We start from the raw sequence: 21,302 nt of genomic DNA, 5'->3' as shown, positions 1-21,302 counted from the left end.
GCTGAAGGCCAGAAGATGAACAGCACATCATCCAACATCCCCACCTCCGACAGTTGTATTACAGATACCAGCATAACGTCAGTGGTTTTCCCCTATCTGTACGGCATCCTTTTTATAGTTGCTCTGATACTGAACTCTCTGGCTGCATGGATCTTCTTCAGCATCCCAAACACCTCAACATTTGTGGTCTTTCTAAAAAATGTGGTAAGCCAGTAACTCAGACCCTTGCTCAACATTTTCAAATTTCAAAGCAAGAAAAAAAAAAGCAACTAGTTGTGCTTTATCAACAGGTTGTGGCTGACTTGCTGATGACCCTGACCATCCCTGTGAAAGTCTTAAGTGATGCAGGTGTGGGTTCCGTGCATCTGCGCGCCTTCTATTGTCGATACTCTGCTGTTCTTTTCTACATCACCATGTACATCAGCATCCTTTTACTGGGCCTCATCAGCTTGGACCGCTACCTGAAGATAGTCAGGCCCTTTGGGAAGAGTGCCATACAGCAGGTTTCGATAGGCCAGGTGATGAGTGCAGCAGTTTGGGTGGTAATGTTATCTTTGGCACTACCCAATGTCATTCTCAGTGATAAGCCACCAAAAATCTACGGCGGCAGACTCAAGTGCACCTCCATGAAGAGCAAGACTGGGGTGCTGTGGCATGCGGGATTCAACTACTTTTGTCAGGTATCTATTTTAAATAAAAAATAGTTCAGGTCTTCTCATTTAAGTCTGTGCATGAAAGCAAACATGCATCATTTACACAATGATGAACTTTTCATTTCAAGTACTCAATAGCAACTGATGAAAATGTCCAGAAATTCCTGTCTGTCTTCATGGTATGTTGATGTTCACTTCCAGGTTGTCTTTTGGGGCACATTCGCCTTGATGGTGGTTTGCTACACATTCATCAGCAAGAAGGTCTATGAGTCATACAAAGCCTCAAAGAGCACATCGCGGGCTTCCAGTCGGAAAACCAAAGCGAAGGTCTTTGTGGTGGTAGGGGTGTTTTTTATCTGTTTTGCCCCCTTTCACTTCACTCGAGTTCCGTACACTCTGACCCAAACAGGCAGCATGGAAAGTCATTGCCAGGCAAAGAACGCACTCTACATCGCTAAGGAAACCACACTGTGGCTGTCAGCCACCAATATATGTCTGGACCCGCTTATCTATGTGTTCCTGTGCAAGGTGTTCAGGAAAAGACTTACAGCTACATTCTGGAAAACTGCGAAGGACTCGCCAACAGCAACATCAACACAACTGCAAATGACACAAATAGAACCCAGTACCAGACTCCCCTCTAATGGCAGGCAAAACATGATAGGAAACATTGAGTCAGATGTTTCTGATGATGTCAGTCAAAGCAAAGAAAAATGAATGTTTATTTTACTTGTAAATATTAACTTGTCAAAACAACAGTGGCTGTAAAGAATCTTTAAAAAGAAACCATGAGATTATTGAATTCAGATCAAAGAGCAATGCTAAATAAACATTTCTATGCAAACCACAAATTCTTTTTTCTCTACCAGTAAACTACTTCTGCCCAGTATTTGCTAACTCATCCATCACGTTTCCCTAATTGTGCTTCCTGTCATTTCTTGCATCCTGCTCGCTAATCTCTTTCAAACACTTTGCCTTTGCAAAGCATATAAAAACCATCTTGACAGCACATTCTCCCAACAGGAACTACATGACATGAGCTGGGAACAAAAAGCTGAAAACAAGTCTGCTATAATGATTTAAATGCCAACACTTGCACTGCCACTTTCATTAAATTCAAACAGAAAAATGATCGTTTTTATGCAGCAGTTGTACAGTATGGAAAATTTTTATTTATGAAAATCAACATGTAACACATATATCATAAAGCATTAGGGATGAAGATTATGATATTCACAGCCTGAAGTGTGGTAAACTGGTAAAACACACACACACATAATAAAACATTAAATAAAACTGTTATGGAAAGGGTTTTTCTCCCTGTTTACATTGAATTGATGTGGGGGGTTGCAGCATTAGCATTGGATGATAACCAACTAGAACTAGTAGTGAAAAAATTAACAAAATATTCTATTTACATCTATCTGAAGTGTTTTAAAGCATGAACTGAGGTGGAGGTTGGTTTTTTTTATGTAGGCAACATGTTTTGGGAGTTCTCAAAGTAAATTCTGGTGGGGGATATTAGGTACGATGATTTATCAAAGTATTTCGCAGTGCAGTGACATATTTAGTGACACATTTCCTTTGGCCGTTTCATATGCATGTAATGCAGATATGTATCATTGTAATGAGTATCCTCCTTATCATCACTGAATTACAGTCATAAAAATATTAAGACCAGATCAATGTGTCTACTTTGTTGGGGTCACGTTTGATTGCAAATTTGAGATGTGTGAAACATGAATTCAGAGAAAGAGGAAATCATTCACAGCTATCTAGTGGACTTTTAATATGGGATTAGAATCCTGACATAGTCTGAAACAAAAAAAAAAAACATTTTAAAACTTTAAAACTTGAGTTTTGAAATGTTAATATCTTCTGCCAACATCATTTTGTATGTAAGCTCTGAGTGCAACACTGGTTTTTGTTTTTGCAGCATTTCAAACCTTCCCATTAACAACAAGCTGTGCGTTTTTCACCCTCATGTTAATGAGCTATAAATATATATCAATATGTTGTATAAAATTATGTTTGCTGAAGATTTTAACATTTCAGAACTCATGTTTCAAGGTTTCATAACTGTTTTGCAAATGTGCACTCAACAGTTTTCAGATCTCATATTACAATGCTACAAAACTTCTTTGATAATGTGGTGGAACAACAACGCCATGTTTCAAACTGAAAATGTCTAAACAGACACCAAGTGCTGCAACAGGAGCTTTCAGGAGGTTGAAACTCTGTAATAATTTATACTAATCAAAAATAAAAAAAAAATAGTACAAAATAATGCTTGCAAAGATTCAAACTTTTTTCAGACTTTCAAAATACTTTCCAAGGTTTCAAAACTTATCTTCAGACTTGCAAAACTTTATTTCAGGTTTTCAATTTTCACACAGATGTTTAAGGTTTCAAAATGTTTTCTTTGGTCTCAGATTATGACAAGATTCTATTCTCTATTCTCTTAGTACATGCAGATTTAAGTGACGTGTAAAGCAAATCACAATAACACTTTTCCTTTTGAAATAATTAAATATTAGATTGAATTGGATCAGCTTATAAAAATAGAAACAACTTATTGGAAGATTGTTTTTTTGTTTGTTAGTTTGTTTTGCCATTCCGCTTTCTTCATTTAACATCTGACTTTTCTATTCATGATGAGAAATTTTTGTTCCCAGTTGATAAATCCCATCAGAACAAAAAAAGAGGGATTAAAAATGTTTGTACTCTTGTTTGTCATGCAACCAAAACTCTGGACATCCAATATAACAATCTGCAAGGACTTTGTTATTGAACCCTGGTCTTCTCTTCCTTTGTGCTTTTTGTTCCTCTGAACTGTACTGGTTCATTTATCAGTGTTCAAATTGTAAACAAAGCTTGTGTAATTTCACAATTGTGCTTATTAAAGAGGATTATGTTGACTTATTATTTTGCTTTTGGTCTGTTAAAGTCTGTTAAAGTTGACACTTTTTAAATCGGGTGTTTTAGAACCAGGAGTGATTTGGTAAAAACCTGAGATACAACCAATGATCTGGCATACGGAACTTATTTGTGCAGGCCTTTCAACCACTGTACATCTGTGTATTATATGCTGCACACTGCTATCTCTTTGCACTGCTAGAGATCAAATGTGTGCAATCGCCACAGTGAAACTATATTTAGCAATGAACAGCAAGTCTACAGTACAGTACATAATCGTTTACATTACTGCAGCAGTGTCTGGTTAAGCAAGGGAAGGAGGGAAAATGTAAATCTAGATTAAATTTATTTTTTGTTACCATGTGACCACCAAATGACCATTATCAGGACATTCACGAACTATTCCTGCCCTTTTAATGTCACTTCCCTCCGGATTTATAATTGAGTCTGCATGGGTTTGATTAATCTAATAATGAAATATGATCTTTCTACATCCCACCCTCTGCTGGTTACAACACACACTGATATTTGGGCAGGAAATTAATGAGCCACAGAACGGTCAGAGCGGTGACTGCAGCTGCAGGAAGGACCATTCGTCAACCTCAGATTAAATCCTCCGACAGATAACCCCACAGAGCTGAATTATGAGAAATTTGAAATGATATCCATGGAAATTAAACAACCTCCTGACTTAATGTACCGTGGATGTGAACAGATTTGTGGACAATATGTGTGTCAAATACCCAGTGGCTGGTTGTAAGGTGGGACCTGACGATCCCCTGGATCTGGCAGGGCGGCAGTACATCTTGCATGTCAGAGAAACCCAGACAGAGACGACTCAAGGTAGCCTAATGGAACCTCATGGGTATGCTGCAAGTCCATCCATCCATCCAGTTTTCTTCACCGCTTACTCCAATTCAGTGTCGCGAAAAGCTGGAGGGTATCCCAGCAATCATTGGGTGAGAGGCAGGGTACACCCTGGACAGGTTGCCAGTACATCACAGGGCATGCTGCAAGTCAAAAAGACAATTTGACATTTTAATAAATTGTCATATTTAACATCATAAAATTACAATGAAAGAGCTAAAACCCTTACCTCATTTTATGTAATCAAAAGCATTCATCTTCTGGAGGTAGTTGCACCTGAAGTGGTGCAGTAGGTTGGTCACTAACCACACTGTTTGCCTTTTTATGCAAAATAATGAACTTCAAGTTGCATCCAGTTGTAGGTAGGGATCCTCACCTTATCATTACGGCTGAACCAAACAAACCCTGTGAAGGAAACTCAGTTCATCTGCTTCTATATGCCACCATTCAACACTCGATATCATGACTTTAATAAGGGAAGAGTTGTAGTGTAGATGGACTAAGAAATCAAAGGCAGTGCCTTTGAGCTCAGGTCCCTTTTTTCAACAACAATCCGTGCAACACTCTCTGTACAGTGAACAAAAATTTCAATTGATTTCTAAATCTTTTGCTCTGACTTGCAATTGCTCTTGAAGAAGATCATAAGAAACTTAAGCAGAGACTTCTGGGATGTAGTTGTGGGGATGAAGAGGATTGAATGAGTGTTGCAGAGGGAGAGTGCTGTGTTTTGCAGGGTTAGGAGTCCTGTAGGTAGGGGGCAGGGAACATGTCCATGGTTACACTAATGTGTGAGGAAGGAAAACTTTTGAAGTTATGTGCTGAAGGGTGCTGAATCTTTAATATAATTATAAGAAAGTGGAACATTTCATTAATACTTTCCAATCTTACTTAACTTTTTGACATTTCTCTGAGATTGTATTTTCCGCTTTTCATTGCAAGAGCACACCTTGATCAAGGACAGAAAAGTAAAAGCATATAAGCAAACACAGATTTGTGCAATTTTATTTAAAGTTCTGCTTTTTACTTTTTTTATTACTTTACTAGATTCTTGGAAGACTTCATTTAGTCATTGCAATGCAATTTTTATCATATGCTCACTCCCAAATCAGCCATATGATCTTGAACTATCCACTTTGTCCACTAGGAGGCAGATACATGTTTTTTAAATCAGTGGTTTTGATAACTCATACTTATTATAATCTGTGATAAATTGTATACTAAATTAATACAAAGTCTGGTGTTAGTACTGCTATTTTCACAATAAAGAGATAGCATTACCAAAGACCACTGCGAATTCTGATTCAAATACACAGCTGGGTACAAAAGTTTTATTTATCTAACAGCTTTGATTATTTCTAAAGTTTTGCTTGCAGACTTGGGTGGAACAGATGACTAATGATAGTAATAAGTAGTCAGGATTTCTGTGGAAGGGTTAAATGGAGCAAGAGTTAAAACAGAGCATCTCAAGCAACCAGTTCCTGACAACAGTCTAAAGAAAACAATGTTTTTTCCACAGCTGAAGCATTTGAAGCTCTTCTTGTAGACTCTCTGATAAATAATTAAGCTTAAAATGACAATAGGTAAGAAATAAGAACATGTTTTCAGTTGTAACAGAGGTGTCTACAGCTGTTGTTGTTATGCGCGTCACGTCACGTCACGTCACGTCCCCGCTCAATCAGCGCACGTCAACGTAACGCAGTAGTGCCACGTGACCGGCTTGTCAGTCATATGATCCGTAGCCTACGGCTTCCTGTCTTTCGTTAACTTTTCCCAAACAACAGAACATGGCGGATTTTGAGGAGCGGCAGAACCTAATGGGAGAAGAGGATGAGTCGTTCACCGACCAGCAGGCATCCAGGAGAACCAGTCAGAACAGCGGCAAGCCCATGTCCGCCATATGCGACCCCAGCCACCTTCTGCACCGGGTGGTCGTACTCATCTTCATGTGCTTTCTGGGATTCGGTGAGCAGTAATCATCCTTTCCAGATTATTAACGATAGTTTGGATTAATTTAAGTTGAAAAAGCCGCGAATGGTTTACAGGAAGAATGTGTGGTGATTGTTGCCGATCGTGGAAGATGACAAATACAAACATCAGCATGTTTGTTGTTGGTAAATGTGGTTTCTTTGTTACAGGGAGCTATTTCTGTTATGACAATCCAGCTGCACTTCAAACTCAAGTCATCCAGGTGATTCATTCTACCATCTCACACACCAGTACATCACAGTATAAACTGCGTTAGTGGCTGTTTTACTCGCAGAAGAGATTTTCTGCATGGAGAGAATGCCTTACTTTACAAAGTAATCTGCACAGCAATCTAATGAGGAAATTTGGTTCTCCTTCTCCCTGTAATATTCCACCAGAATACGTTTTTCCCCGCATGTTATGTCGCAGAAACTTGTTGAAACATACAGTGAGCAGTAACTGAACATCTGATGAAGTTGCTGATGTTTTTCCCTGACTCTCCCAGGATCTGAACCTGAACACTGCAAAGTTCATGCAGCTGTATGCCTGGTACTCCTGGCCCAATGTGGTTCTCTGCTTCTTCGGAGGGTTTCTGCTCGACAGAGTCTTTGGTATTAGGTACAAAAATGTCCAACTAAGATTTATTTTAGTACTAATGTAACACTTTATGTATTTAACCTAATAGTGAAAGTGAAAGAATTTAGTGGATTTGTGCATACCATCTTCATCGGTGTCATTTTGCACTTCTGTCCATGTAGGCTGGGAACCATCCTCTTTTCTCTCTTTGTTTGTGTTGGACAGGTGGGTCTATCTTTTTTTTTTTCTTTTTTTTTTTTTTTAATACAAAAAGGAATAAAATCTAAACTAAAAAAAAAAAAAAAAGTAAAATAATCCAACTTAGTCATTTTGTTTTTGGTTTTATTTTTCATTAACAGGTCATTTTTGCAACTGGAGCTTGGCTGAATCGTTTCTGGTTGATGGAACTTGGACGCTTTGTATTTGGGTAAAACAAACAAACAAACAAACAAAAGAGTATCTCTTCAAGTTAAGTTTTGTTTACATGAACAAACACCTTATCCCTCATGTCAGTTGCACCTTTTGCAAACACACAGCCTGCTATGTGCAAAGCTTTTGTATTTATATGTCACCCTACATAAATTCTCTAAACTTTCCTCAGCGATATTAAATCTGCATCAAATCTTCAACAAAAACTGAGTCTAGACTCAGAAAGTCACAGACTTATTGTTATTAAAGGTGGTTTATCAACTTTTCTTACTTTTATTGTCCAGTTCACCTGTTTTCTTTATTTTCTTAGTATTGGAGGGGAGTCGTTGGCTGTGGCTCAGAACACGTATGCAGTTAACTGGTTCAAAGGAAAAGAGCTCAATCTGGTGTTTGGCCTTCAGCTGAGCATGGCACGACTGGTACGGAAGCTACCAGCACATCTTATTTTAAACAAAGCATGCCACAGAATAAATACATTAAAGCATCAAGTCCACTCTCCCGTGTTTTGTGTCGTGTCATCTGCAGGGCAGCACGGTGAACATGAACATCATGGGCTGGGTGTATAGCAGAGTGGCACTCTCTGTTGGCTCCACTGGATACACAACACTGGGAGCATCACTTATGATAGGTAAGTATCCATATGGTGAACTCCTTGCTTCAGGCAAGTAGAGGAGATTTAAATGAAGCTTCTGCTTACGGATACTTGATATTTTCTTTGTAAGTAATGATATCAGATAACACTTCTACAGAGAAGTTGTAAAGGGAACTGAAACTGCTACTCGCTGCCTCCGATGAATCACAAGGGTTAGAAACAGTGTCAGTTCTTGGTTTTTAACTCTGCTGTTTCTTTTTTCTTATTTAGTTACATGAAAGTTTTTAGCTTTTTTAATACAAAATATGTGCTGTTCTTTCATAGTCTTTTTTATTTTTTATTTTATTCTGTTGCTCTGAGTTACTCTTTAATCTGACCCTTTGAGTTGAATTCATGTGAACAGCAGAATCAAGTTGTAATTCTTAGACATCATGTGATTCTGCACTACAGCTGGAGGTTAAAGTTTGTGTAGGCTCCTTCTGTCTTTTGTCTGACTCCTCATATGCAACTTTTCCATCGCTAGCTGCTGTAACCTGCCTGTTTTCGCTAATCTGTGCGCTGGTGTTGGGATTCCTTGATAAAAGGGCAGAGAAGATCCTCCAGAAGGAACAAGGGAAAACAGGTAACACGTTCTAAGATAACCCTAAACTTTTCCTCTTTTAGATACACTGGTCAATAACAGTCCAATGTCCACAATAAATGTGACTTTGGTCAATAAAAGACTTTGGTTGGTTTTTGACAGACTTCACAGCTCTGTTTTGATGAGATTTGTGTCTTTCATTTCTCTAGGTGACAGTTAAGCTTGTTTTTATTTTCCCATGATAACCCAGACTGTCTACTGTATCAGAACACATGCTTTGCTTGTTTAAACCTCCCCTGTATGTTTGTTGGAACTGCATTTTAGGTGAAGTGATCAAGCTGACAGATGTGAAAGATTTCCCTGTCACCCTGTGGCTCATCTTCATCATTTGTGTGGGTTACTACGTTGCCATTTTCCCCTTTATAGGACTGGGACAGTAAGTATTTTAGCTGTGCTGCGCTCTCACTTTGACACATGAACATAATCTTTGTCACGGTTGGCTTTAACTGTCGGTGCATCACTTTGGTAATTCAGACAGAGCAAAGTCTCAACCTACTCAGATCTTTAGATACTGACCAAAGTGAGCATCTTAAATGAGCTGGTCGCAAAAGGTGATTACACGCTTTGAAAAAAATAAATACATTTATTAAGACCTATATTATTCTGTAAAATGGTACTTGGGATGCTTTTTTTTTTTTTTTGTATCACAGCATAGTTTGTGAGCTTGTATGATAGAAAAATAGCATATTATCATGTACATGTACCTCTGCTTATGGTAACAAAGGTGCATGTCAGCTACTGGTGGTGTAATGAAGCCTTTTGAATGTGTTGACTCTTTCTGAACAGTTCCTTTGCCAAAAGTTTCAGTAGTTGAAGCTCCGTTTAATAGTTCGTTTGGGAGTGCTGCCACCTGCAGGCTATTTGCTGTACAGCAGTTATATAGTATTTTACATGTGAGCTACAAACATAATGGTGCATGTGTTATGTCAGAATCCCTACATTAGGAATTGTAAAGTCAGATTAAATTAATGTGAAATGTGGTATATCAATAAGTTCTCAATATATAAATCCTGGTATATACAATAATAGTATGTATTTTTGGGAGATACGTCAAAATGCTCCCAAACAGCTGGTGTCTTTGGTTTTGTTGGTGGTTTCTCTTTAGAGGTTGTGTTGTCAATCAGTCTCCTGCATCTACTGATCCTTGACATCACCTCAGATCATGCAGAATGCAAACGCTGATGTGTTTTTAGACATTGTGGGATAATTAGTAGATTGTGCAGCACTGAATAAGCTCTACAAGTTGTGGGATTCACATAAAACACAGATAAAAACCAACAAAAAGGAATTCTGGTTAAACATTTCTTTTTAATTTTTTTTTTTTTTTTATTGCCAAAAAGAATAACTCAGAGAACCTTAATCCATCATAATCACCATGACAAAGAAATTTAAGCCATTAAAGTTTTATTACTTTAAGAAACCCTTTCCACAAGATGTGAAATCATATCTGAGTTTATGTAAGTGGCTTTCCACTAAAATATAAGGATCTAATATCTATTTTATGGGTCTGAAGTTTGGTTTCTCTTTTTGTCTTAGTTAGTTATGGAATTGGAGCTGTTTTCCTTCAGGGCAAGAACCAGTGGTTTTTCTAAGGTTGTATATCGCATCTTTTTCAAACATCACCAGAGAATCTGGCAACATGTTTCTGGTTTTGGATGCCTCTTTAACTGTCGTCCATGTTGAAGTGTGCAACTTGTTCTCATAGTTTTAAGATTTGTCCATCGGTTTTTGATAGAAAATGATATATAATGTCATACAGTTACGTTGACGCCCTCAGTGACGAGGCTAGAAAGACATGAGGTGACGCTAGTGGCAGCAGGACTGAACAAATGTCCTTATGTCTGCTCACCACCACATTGTGAAGGAGGTGCAAACAAAAACCACCAGACGTTTCAAGGCATTTTTAGCATCTATACAAAAACTAGTTTGTTTTAAACAGAAATATAATAAACGTTTTACCAGTGACGAAATGATCTGAACAAATTGTCAAATATTTCAAAAGACTGCAAAGTTTAACGTCAGCATGGACACATTTCATCACTGCTAGTTGTCTGTGGAGCTGCTGTTTATTGCAGCCAATCACAACACAACTTTTCAGCATATTTAAACTCTGAACTCTTCTAAAATCCGGTGATGTGACACTTTAGCAGCCTTTTGTTGTCACCGGCCAGATGGAACAAAGTTCATCAATGTTCCTGGATGTCTGAGCCTGTCCAGCATTCTTTTAAAAAAAGATTCCTGGATCTATGCGGCAATCGGACAGACAAAACGACATATGCCAGTCGACTGGTGAACATCTACAAGAGTAAACTCAATTATTCCTCCCTTTGTCACTGTGTGGACAAAGTCTGAGCTGTTTGTACTGAGCTTATCGTCTCATCTTTTCATTCTCAGGGTCTTCTTCATTGAAAAATTCAACTTCTCTCCAGCTGAGGCCAGAGCCGTCAACAGGTAACTCATGTTGGCCATAATATAAAGCAGGACTGACCATAAAACAGTAACGCTGCTATAGTCTGCCGTTGCATCTCAAAGTTTTTATTTAGCGAGGATTTTTCATCCCCTTTTCTTAAATAAAAAAAAGAAGAAGAAATTGAACTGTAGACTGCTTGTTCTGTCTCTTTCCCAGTATCGTGTACATCATCTCAGCCCCTGCCTCTCCAATTCTTGGCTTTTTGGTCGATAAGACGGGCAGGAATGTGATTTGGGTAATAATTGCTGTGGTTGCAACGCTCGTGGCTCACATGATGCTGGCCTTCACCTTCTGGAACCCATGGATCGCCATGGTAACACCCCTGGCTCTCGGATGCTAAATATCAGACAGAAATGAGTTGTTCTTTGTTAGTAAATGTTGTCAGTGGGAATAATGGATTACTCTGTTTAAATAAGTTGTTTCATGCAAAGTGTTTAGTAGTGAGTAACTAGATCCCTGCAGAACAGTAGGATTTGATCATGCAATACAAAGTACACAAAGTCTTGTTTCAGAGCTTCAATTTTTCTCTTCTAATGGATGTCATAGTCGTAAATGCATATATCATGATCCTGTTAGTAAATCAGGATTGTGTGGGATTTGAACTTTAAATCAAAACAAATCCTCAGCTGTCAGGATTTTTATTCTGCTAAAATAAATCTAAATGCAAGTCCACTGTTATGACATTATACAAGTATACAGTACCAGTTAAATTGAATTGAATTTAATGGGTAACTTCTGACTTTTAGTGTACCTTCTGTTCTTAAAGGCTTGTTAAATTGTTGAGCCTGTGTCCGCTCTTGTTGTGCAGTCTCTCCTCGGTGTGTCATACTCCCTGCTGGCCTGTGCTCTGTGGCCTATGGTGGCGTTTGTGGTCCCTGTGCATCAACTGGGAACGGCTTATGGCTTGTATGTTCCTTATTAATATAATTATGTCTTATATCTTCTAAAGTCTGCTTGACTAGGCAACCCGCACATGGATGTTTTCTCTCTCTCTTAATAACACTGTGTCCTCCTTTGTTTGTCCACCAGCATGCAGTCTATCCAGAACCTGGGACTTGCTGTCATTGCTATTGCAGCGGGGTCCATCCTGGACTCTAAAGGATACCTGGTGTTGGAAGTGTTCTTCTGCGCTTGCATTTGCAGTCAGTATTTCCTTCCTGTCTGTCTGACATATTTTAATCTTTCATAGTCTTGAAGACTCTTGAGTGACATTGTCATTGATTCCCGCTGCTGGCTTCCCTCCTCCTGTCTTGCAGTTGCACTGATAGCAGTGGTGCTGCTGTACTTTGTGGATTATCTCAAAGGTAAGTGGAGTCTGTGGACTTCTCACGCCGCATCGTTTCTTTCACTCTCTTGCTTTGGTTTTTTTTTTTTTTTTTTTTTCCTTATTTTTCTCATTGCTGGCTTTTTTTCTTTTTTTTTTTTTTCCCCTTGCTGGAGACCTCTGCTCTCTATACTCAGTTCGTCTTTTCCTTATCGCCTGACTGGTTTATAATCTCTCCGCCTCCCTCTCTTGCTTCAGGTGGAGATTTGAATCGGTCAGCTGCAGCCAGAGCCAAACTCCAGAAAGAAGGCACTTCGGATGCAGAGTGAGTAACCGTCATCCTTCACCCTCCATCACTGCTTTTCCACCCACATACACAATAATTAGACAAGCATTGCAGAAACATATCGAACAACTTACTCATATAATCAGGAAGAGCAGACATGTTATGGATTAGCTGACTAATGAGATTAGAGAGAGCTCTTCTTTTCATTTTTACTGAGAATGTCTTTAGCTGAACCTGTTATAGGCACTTTAATACAAGTCTAAAATCATTTTTAGTGTTCAGTGAGATTAATTGAACTGATTCATCAAACTGAGAACGATTTCTCACCTGTCTTTGGTCATATTTTACAAGTAGTGTCAGATTAAACAGAATAACGCTTCAGTTCATCGACAACTCCTAATTTAACAGATAGACGGTAAAACACAGTTTACAAGCTATGGTAGTGTAAATGATTAATGAATAACTGTATAATTAGCAGGATGGTTGGTCGGTCTTCAATGTTTATGAACGGTCACCTCAGCAAACGTTTGAAGGCCCTGGTAGAGCTATAAAGTTAGTTAGTTAGTTAGTTATTTATTTATGACTTTTTAAAGTTTTCAAAAAGGAGAGGTGCAAATCTGTCAGCCAAAAGTCCAAACTCATTTAACCATTTTTTTACATATTTTATTTACATGGATAAACCGTTTTAACTGTGTTATCTGTGTCTAACTGTGTCTTCTTGTTGGGTCCGGCAACATTAAACTACTTTTTGGTGACTTCTACAGGTGTTTCTTGCAGACTTCATCAACATAATAAATTCATATGTAGGAGTGGGCATGGCCAAGCTCAGAGGGTGGTTTTATTTATTTATTTATTTTTTTACAGTAAAGCTGTATTGCATCTCATAACTGCAGGATAAGCCAAGGAGAAAAATATTTGTATTCTCTTGTGAAAAGTTGGGAACTACTGCTATTGGAAGATCATGATGTCAGAAAAACAAAATAAATTGACAAATTGAACCAACAGTAGCTCTTACACAGTATTTTGTTTGTAATTGCTGACATATTATAATTAGGAAAATCTTTTTTTCTACTTTATTACAGCCTAGCAAGATACTTTTAGAGGCATTTTTTACAGGAATTGATTTGGATCTCCTCATTCTGTTGGGTAGATTTACTGTAATATTGCTGCCAAATAAACAGCCTTGACAACAAACTTCTGCTGAAGCTGTTTAGCTTTTATGGAGGACAAATGATCAAATTATTAGTGTGCAAGATTAGAAAACTCATTCTTTAGAAGGTTTTGTCACTTTTCCCCGTCAGCATCAGGCAGTGAAAACCTAACTGCAGGCTTTGCTTTGATGTGCTTTGCTGAAAAAGATTTCATTGTCTTTATAGGTGGCCTCCTATTTTTTATTAGTTATTTATAAGCATTTAATTTAGCTGAACCACATGTGCAAGTAAGACTGAAAACAGAGTTCTGAGAAGAGACCTAACTTCCCCGTAACAATAAGCAGGAAGTGGTGGAGCTTTACGTGACTGACCTGACAAGCGTACTGCTTTTAGCTTTTAAACTCACCAGGTTTGGGTTGATGCTACACCACTGCTGGTTTATTACTCTCCACTGGCACCATTAAAAGCGGCCATGAGCACTTTCTGTTCTAAACCTTTTGCATGAGATTAGTCACAATGCACACAAACTGTTTCTGTGTTTGGATACTCTAACTTGTCATGAAATGTATGTTCACTTGTGACTCGAGCTGACTGACGAATCGTTTGTGGTTCGTGCTGTGATATTTTCCAGATGATGATGATGCTGATGAGCGAACACACATGGTCCTGGGCTGCAGAACCAGCAGGCTGCACTGTCCACCCCAGAGCTCTGAGTCTGCTGCCATGGGGCGGGACTGCGGTTCTGACTCCGCCCAGTGATGTCATCTGTGGTTCTTCGCACATGAACTGACAGTCTGGGAATGGTTGTCGCAAAACTCCCCCGTGTAGATATCCCGACACCATCCGTATCAGGACGCTGACAAATGACAAAACCCACTTTGGACTCCACAGTTTTTCTCACCGACTTAGTTGTTTTCTACCTGAACTGACTCGTCAATCACTCCTGGTGTGACAAGCCGCAGCAGGAAGTTTCTTCAGTCACAGAAGAAAGTTTGAGACACTTGAAACTTCTTTCGAAGCATTTTTGTTTCCGGTGGGATGGAACCTGCACTCATTCTAATGATATAGGATTCCAATATCAGTGAAGTTGTTAAATATTAGAGCAACTTTGTGGACGTTGGTTTAATTTTCCATCTACTTTCTGCAGAACTTTTGCTACTTTGCCTTCCTGCGGACCACTCAGCTCCTTTTTTATATATACATCTTGCATGTCAGCACTCATCACAACTATTAACCAAAGTCTTTTAACAGTCCACTCTCTGAAGGCAGACTGTATATTCACTTTTAATCAAATGCACCATTGATTCTTTTTAAATGCTGGCTGATTTCTAACAGAGCAGAGCTTTTTATTGTTTAATCTTTATCACTCAATTGTTTTATTTCTCAGTTTCTTTATTCGCTGAGCTGGGAGCTTCATAAAAGTTTATTTTCTGTCACATCATCAAATGGTACATTACTGTAATGATGTGAGAAAATAGACAGACCCACTTTTGGATACGTTTACCCATGAAACTTTTAACTTTTTATAAACTTTTTTTTTTTTTTTTTTTTTTTTAATTAATGTGACCTTGCTTTAAGAATCGCACTAAAATGATGTTTAGTAGAAGTTTTAATTAAGCTCAGGTGATTAAGCTCTAACAAGCTAACCATGTCATAACTTTATTTGAAGAGAGCAACAAATTCTGCACGCTTAACTCAACATTCCAGTTAATGTGGCGGGAGATTTGTCTCCCTGTGCTGATATCAGGGTTGCACACTGTGGATGATTGACATTCACTACCTCAGTTGGGCAAATAATTCCCAGTCAGATTACAAACAAAGCGTTCAGAACATGTTGAAAGATGGTCAGTAGCTTAAAGTAGAAATGCTGCGATTGCACATTAAAGTGAGGACTGTGTTAATGAGTCAGAAACGCGCTGCTTTTATCACCTTTTACCCATTTGCACTATGTTGTTGTGGTAGTGGTGCAGGCTTTGTGTAACTGACATTTGTGGTTAACTGTTATTGATCTGTGTGTAAAGAAATATTAGAAATGACAAATCGACTGTACAGTTTAATATAGAAAGTTTTTAGGAAAAGTCATTTACGATTACATGAGTTCCTTCTGCAGAAGCAAATCAGTTTTGATACCAAGACCTATGAAATTCAATTAAACATGGATTATTTTTAAGCATTTGAATCTTCCCTTTATTACTGCAGTATTTCTCTCTCCGCGATCATTTGTATCACTTTTCCACTTTTTGCAAGACGCAGTGATTCATCTTATTAGTTCTATTTGCATAATTGTGCTCATGTTAGCGCGGCTGTAGGGGATATTTAAGGTGGCCGCGTTACTATTCCTGCAGGATTAAAAGGCGACCCAGTAAGCCGACAGAGGGGGAGCTTGCTAGACTGGCCCCCATGTCTGCTTTTGGCTTGCGCAACCGGTATCTCTCCAGGCTGGGAGCACAGGTATGCACACACACTGTTTAAAATTCAAACAGAAATCCATTTAATAACTTATTCTGCCTCCAATCTTTTCTCTGGCAATACATCAGTTTTGACATTATTAGAGAGTTTTTTTTGTACTGCCACTAATGGTGCTGCTGCTTCATCTGTAGACTCTTCCTCTCTTCATTTAATACGCATTATTCATTGTGTCCCCAGCTCCCAGACCACTGCTCTACCCATCTGTCATCTCTTGCCTACAGGAGTGTTCTAAAATGACACCCGTCATTCAGCCTTGCACTCCTGGAACGATGTTCAGAAACCCTGGTCAGAGACGCGTATGCACTAAAATCAGATGCTTCTTAAACAAAATATGATTGGAATTTATATATATATATATATATATATATATATATATATATATATATATATATATATATATATATATTATACCTCAAAGGTTGATGTTAACCTACATGACTGGCTGTTCTTAATATTTATGGGTGACTGTTTTGGGTTTTTTTTTTTGTTTTTTTTTTACAGGTGCTTCAGTTTTCTGGAAACTTGTTACACCTCACCTCAGTATTTTTGTTCCATTTGCACTGTTTTCCTATCTTCTACACATTTTAAGGTGCCTTTTATTAAAACCAAAATGGAATGTATTTTTTTTTCTCCCCTGGTGATTGTATTTTGTAAAATTGAGTGAGTTTTTTATGGGATCTTAATGCTGTTCCAGGATCTGTTGCAGAGATAAACCCGGCTGCAAACGTCAGAGGGCACAGAATCCCTCAGATGTCGTTCACCTCAAGCGGTGTTTTTGTTCATAATCATGCAAATACTGAGCACTTTCCTAATTTTCCATAATCTCCAAGTTTTGTCAGTAATCAAGGACAAGTTAGGCTATATTTGAAAAATGTTTAATTGATTAGAATAGTTTTTTGTTTTTTTGTTTTTTTTAACCTGTTGCGGTTTTTAATATATATTTAAACAATAAAATCACTTTTATAACAGCTTGTAGATGGGTTTTGTTTATTCCCTATTAGTGCTACACAGGATAAGTGTAAATATTAAATCCTGAGTGATGCTCTGCTCTTCAGATGTTATTGGAGTCCACTCCTCTTCCTCCTCCACTGCCTGGCCCGAATCTCTTGAGCTGTGAATACCCACAAAATCTTGTATAAAGCCCTAACAGGTGACAGCAATTGGGGCTGGAAGCAGGAAGCATGTTGTTGCTCCACATTCACCGGGTCATCATTTAAAAGCAGATGATGGTGCTTGTGGATGCAGCCGTCAGTAAAATCTTCGCTTAGACCAAAATAGATTTAGATGCACATAGGTGACATTTCTGGTCCTGAGGTCCAATTCTAAGACAAATGTTAAAAATGCTTTAAAAAAAAAAAAAAAAAGAAGGATAAATGTAAATAAATTGTTTCTTAATCTATAGTTACAGTGATATAATGATGACGACAAACCTGGGCATAAATGTTCCCTTGCCTGGACGCGGGTTACCGGGACCCCCCTCTGGAGCCAGGCCTGGAGGTGGGGTACGAGAGCGAGCGTGGGCTCACCATCTGCGGGAGGAGCCGTAGGGGTCGGGTGCAGTGTGAGCTGGGCGGCGGCAAGGGGCGGGGACCCTGGCGGTCCGATCCCCGGCTGCAGAAGCTGACTCTAGGGACGTGGAATGTCACCTCTCTGGTGGGGAAGGAGCCTGAGCTTGTGCGCGAGGTTGAGCGGTTCCGGGTAGATATAGTTGGACTCACCTCGACACATGGCTTGGGCTCTGGAACCAGTACCCTCGAGAGGGGCTGGACTTTCTTCCACTCTGGAATTGCTCATGGTGAGAGGCGCCGAGCAGGTGTGGGCATTCTCATCGGCCCCCAGCTTGGTGCCTGCACGTTGGGGTTTACCCCAGTGGATGAAAGGGTAGTTTCCCTCCGCCTTCGGGTGGGGGGACGGGTCCTGACTGTTGTCTGTACTTATGCGCCGAACAGCAGTTCAGAGTACCCACCCTTTCTGGAGTCCTTGGAGGGAGTGCTGGAGGGTGCTCCTTCTGGGGACTCCATTGTTCTGCTGGGGGACTTCAATGCTCACGTGGGCAATGACAGTGAGACCTGGAGAGGAGTGATTGGGAGGCATGGTCCCCCCCCTCTGAACCAAAATGGTGTTTTGTTATTGGACTTCTGTGCTCGTCATGGATTGTCCATAACGAACACCATGTTCCAACATAAGAGTGTCCATATGTACACCTGGCATCAGGATTCCCTTGGCCCTAGTTCGATGTTCGATTTTGTAGTCGTATCGTCAGACCTACAGCCACATGCCTTGGACACTCGGGTGAAGAGGGGGGCGGAGCTGTCAACTGATCACCACCTGGTGGTGAGTTGGCTCAGACGGTGGGGGAGGAAGCCGGTCAGATCTGCCAGGCCCATACGTGTTGTGAGGGTCTGCTTGAACGTCTGGCTGAGTCCCCTGTCAGAGCGAGCTTCAACTCCCACCTTCAACAGAGCTTCAACCATGTCCCGAGTGAGGCGGGGGACATTGAGTCCGAATGGGCTGTGTTCCGTGCCTCTATTGCTGAGGCGGCCAGCCGGAGCTGTGGCCGTAAGGTCGTTGGTGCCTGTCGTGGCGGCAATCCCAGGACTCGTTGGTGGACACCAGCAGTGAGGGATGCCGTCAAGCTGAAGAAGGAGTCCTATTGGGCCTTCTTGGCCTGTGGGACTCCGGAGGCAGCTGATGGGTACCGACAGGCTAAGCGGCATGTGCTTTCGGCTGTTGCCAAGGCAAAAACTCAGGCATGGGAGGAGTTCGGCGAGGCCTCCGGATGGCTTTGAGGCAATTCTGGTCCACCATCCGGCGACTCAGGAGGGGGAAGCAGTGCTACATCGACACTGTGTACAGTGGAGATGGGTAGCTTCTGACCTCAACTCGGGACGTTGTGGGTCGGTGGAGGGACTTCGAAGACCTCCTCAATCCTACCAACACGTCTTCCGATGAGGAATCTCAGGGGTGGACTCTCCTATCTCTGGGGCAGTCGCTGAGGTGGTCAAAAAGCTCCTTGGCAGCAAGGCCCCGGGGGTGGACGAGATCCGCCTGGAGTTCCTTAAGGCTCTGGATGCTGTGGGGCTGTCCTGGCTGACACGCCTCTGCAGCATCGCGTGGACATCGGGGGCAGTGCCGCTGGATTGGCAGACTGGGGTGGTGGTCCTGGTTCCCCTTTTTAAGAAGGGGGACCGGAGGGTGTGTTCCAATTACAGGGGAATCACACTCCTCAGTCTCCCTGGTAAGGTCTATTCAGGGGTCCTGGAGAGGAGGGTCCGCCGATAGTTGAATCTTGGATTGAGGAGGAGCAGTGCGGTTTTCGTCCTGGCCGCGGAACAGTGGACCGGCTCTATACCCTCTTTGGGGTCCTGGAGGGGGCATGGGAGTTTGCCCAACCGGTCTACATGTGCTTTGTGGACCTGGAGAAGGCGTTCGACCGTGTCCTCCAGGGGGTCTTGTGGGGGGTACTCCAGGAGTATGGGGTACCGGACCCCCTTGTGCGAGCTGTCCAGTCCCTGTACAACAGGTGTCAGAGCTTGGTCCACATTGCCGGTAGTAAGTCGGATTCGTTTCCGGTGAATGTTGGACTCCGCCAAGGCTGCCCTTTATCACCGATTCTGTTCATAACTTATATGGACAGAATTTCTAGGCGCAGCCGAGGAATTGAGGGGATCCGGCTCGGTGGCCTCAGGATTGGGTCCCTGCTTTTTGCAGATGACGTGGTCCTGTTGGCTTCATCTGGTCGTGATCTCCAGCTCTCACTTGAGCAATTCGCTGCTGAGTGTGAAGCGGCCAGGATGGGAACCAGCACCTCCAAATCTGAGACCATGGTCCTCAGCCGGAATAGGGTGGATTGCCCTCTCCGGGTCGGGAGTCAGGTCCTGCCTCAAGTGGAGGAGTTTAAATATCTCGGGGTCTTGTTCACGAGTGAGGGAAGGATGGAGCGCGAGATCGACAGGCGGATCGGTGCGGCGTCTGCAGTAATGCGGACTCTGCGTCGGTCTGTCATGGTGAAGAAGGAGCTGAGCCAGAAGGCGAAGCTCTCGATTTACCAGTCGATCTACGTTCCTACCCTCACCTATGGTCATGAGCTGTGGGTCGTGACCGAAAGAACGAGATCTCATATACAGGCGGCTGAAATGGGTTTCCTCCGCAGGGTGGCTGAGCTCTCCCTTAGAGATAGGGTGAGGAGCTTGGTCATCCGGGAGGGGCTAAGGGTAGAGCCGCTGCTCCTCCGCATCGAGAGGAACCAGTTGAGGTGGCTCGGGCATCTGATTAGGATGCCTCCTGGACGCCTCCCTGGTGAGGTGTTCCAGGCATGTCCCTCTGGGAGGAGACCCCGGGGAAGACCCAGGACACGCTGGAGGGATTATATCTCTCGGCTGGCCTGGGAACGCCTTGGGATCCCTCCCGCAGAGTTGGCAAATGTGGCTGGGGAGAGGGAAGTTTGGGCTTCCCTGCTTATGCTGCTGCCCCCGCGACCCGACCCCGGATAAGCGGCAGGAGGATGAGACGAGACGGGTTAACATATCAATTTTAATTATAAAAAATGTACAAATACTTTCAAAATCCAGTGCACTATGATATCAATATGAAATCAGTTTATTGTGTAGTTTCATCATACCTCAGGTCACACTTTATTACTCACACAGGTGGAACAAAGTTAAAAGGGCTTTGACCATTTCGTGGATGCTGCTTTCATACTTTGGTTTCCCTGATTTAGCAATAAAGTTTAACACCATGTTATACTATAACATTAGACAATCACAGGGTTTTGGTCCCTTTTATAGATCAGTAAAACCACCTACTGAGTTGTTGGAGCAGTTCTGGATACTCAGTGTGTTGAGTACTTTTAAATAGCTCTGGTATATGGTGAATTAGGATGTCTGTCCATATATAAGGATGTCAGGACAAAAAGTGTATGTCCTTTTTTTTTTTTTTAAACAAAAAAAAACCCAAATCACATCAAATCTAATGGTCTCAGTAGGCCAACGTCAACAGAGATGTGTGAAGACAAAATAAAGGTA

At 41.1% G+C, this 21,302-nt stretch overlaps 2 protein-coding genes across 2 annotated transcripts; both read left to right on the top strand.

Moving 5' to 3' along the window:
• LOC306760184 (P2Y purinoceptor 13-like) lies at positions 1 to 1,370 on the top strand (the record flags this gene model as incomplete). Its single annotated transcript, XM_079245977.1, has 3 exons — positions 1 to 204; positions 291 to 680; positions 855 to 1,370. Exons 1-3 carry the CDS (start codon positions 16 to 18, stop codon positions 1,368 to 1,370), a joined length of 1,095 nt encoding a protein of 364 aa, XP_079102103.1. The 5' UTR covers positions 1 to 15.
• A 4,850-nt stretch (positions 1,371 to 6,220) lies between these two features.
• mfsd1 (major facilitator superfamily domain containing 1) lies at positions 6,221 to 16,515 on the top strand (the record flags this gene model as incomplete). Its single annotated transcript, XM_079246760.1, has 17 exons — positions 6,221 to 6,398; positions 6,572 to 6,624; positions 6,907 to 7,019; positions 7,160 to 7,202; positions 7,337 to 7,404; positions 7,717 to 7,825; positions 7,932 to 8,034; positions 8,522 to 8,620; positions 8,903 to 9,014; positions 11,033 to 11,089; positions 11,265 to 11,421; positions 11,917 to 12,014; positions 12,138 to 12,250; positions 12,365 to 12,412; positions 12,631 to 12,697; positions 16,155 to 16,260; positions 16,456 to 16,515. The coding sequence occupies 17 exons, from the start codon at positions 6,221 to 6,223 to the stop codon at positions 16,513 to 16,515; spliced, it is 1,584 nt and encodes a 527-aa protein (XP_079102886.1).
• Between the last annotated feature and the right edge of the window lie 4,787 nt (positions 16,516 to 21,302).

The sequence above is a fragment of the Telmatherina bonti genome (genome assembly GCF_933228915.1).
Source record: "Telmatherina bonti genome assembly, chromosome: 9".
Taxonomy (NCBI): domain Eukaryota; kingdom Metazoa; phylum Chordata; class Actinopteri; order Atheriniformes; family Telmatherinidae; genus Telmatherina; species Telmatherina bonti.
The sequence above is the reverse complement of the archived record's forward strand: the minus strand, read 5'-3'. Positions and strand labels throughout refer to the sequence as shown.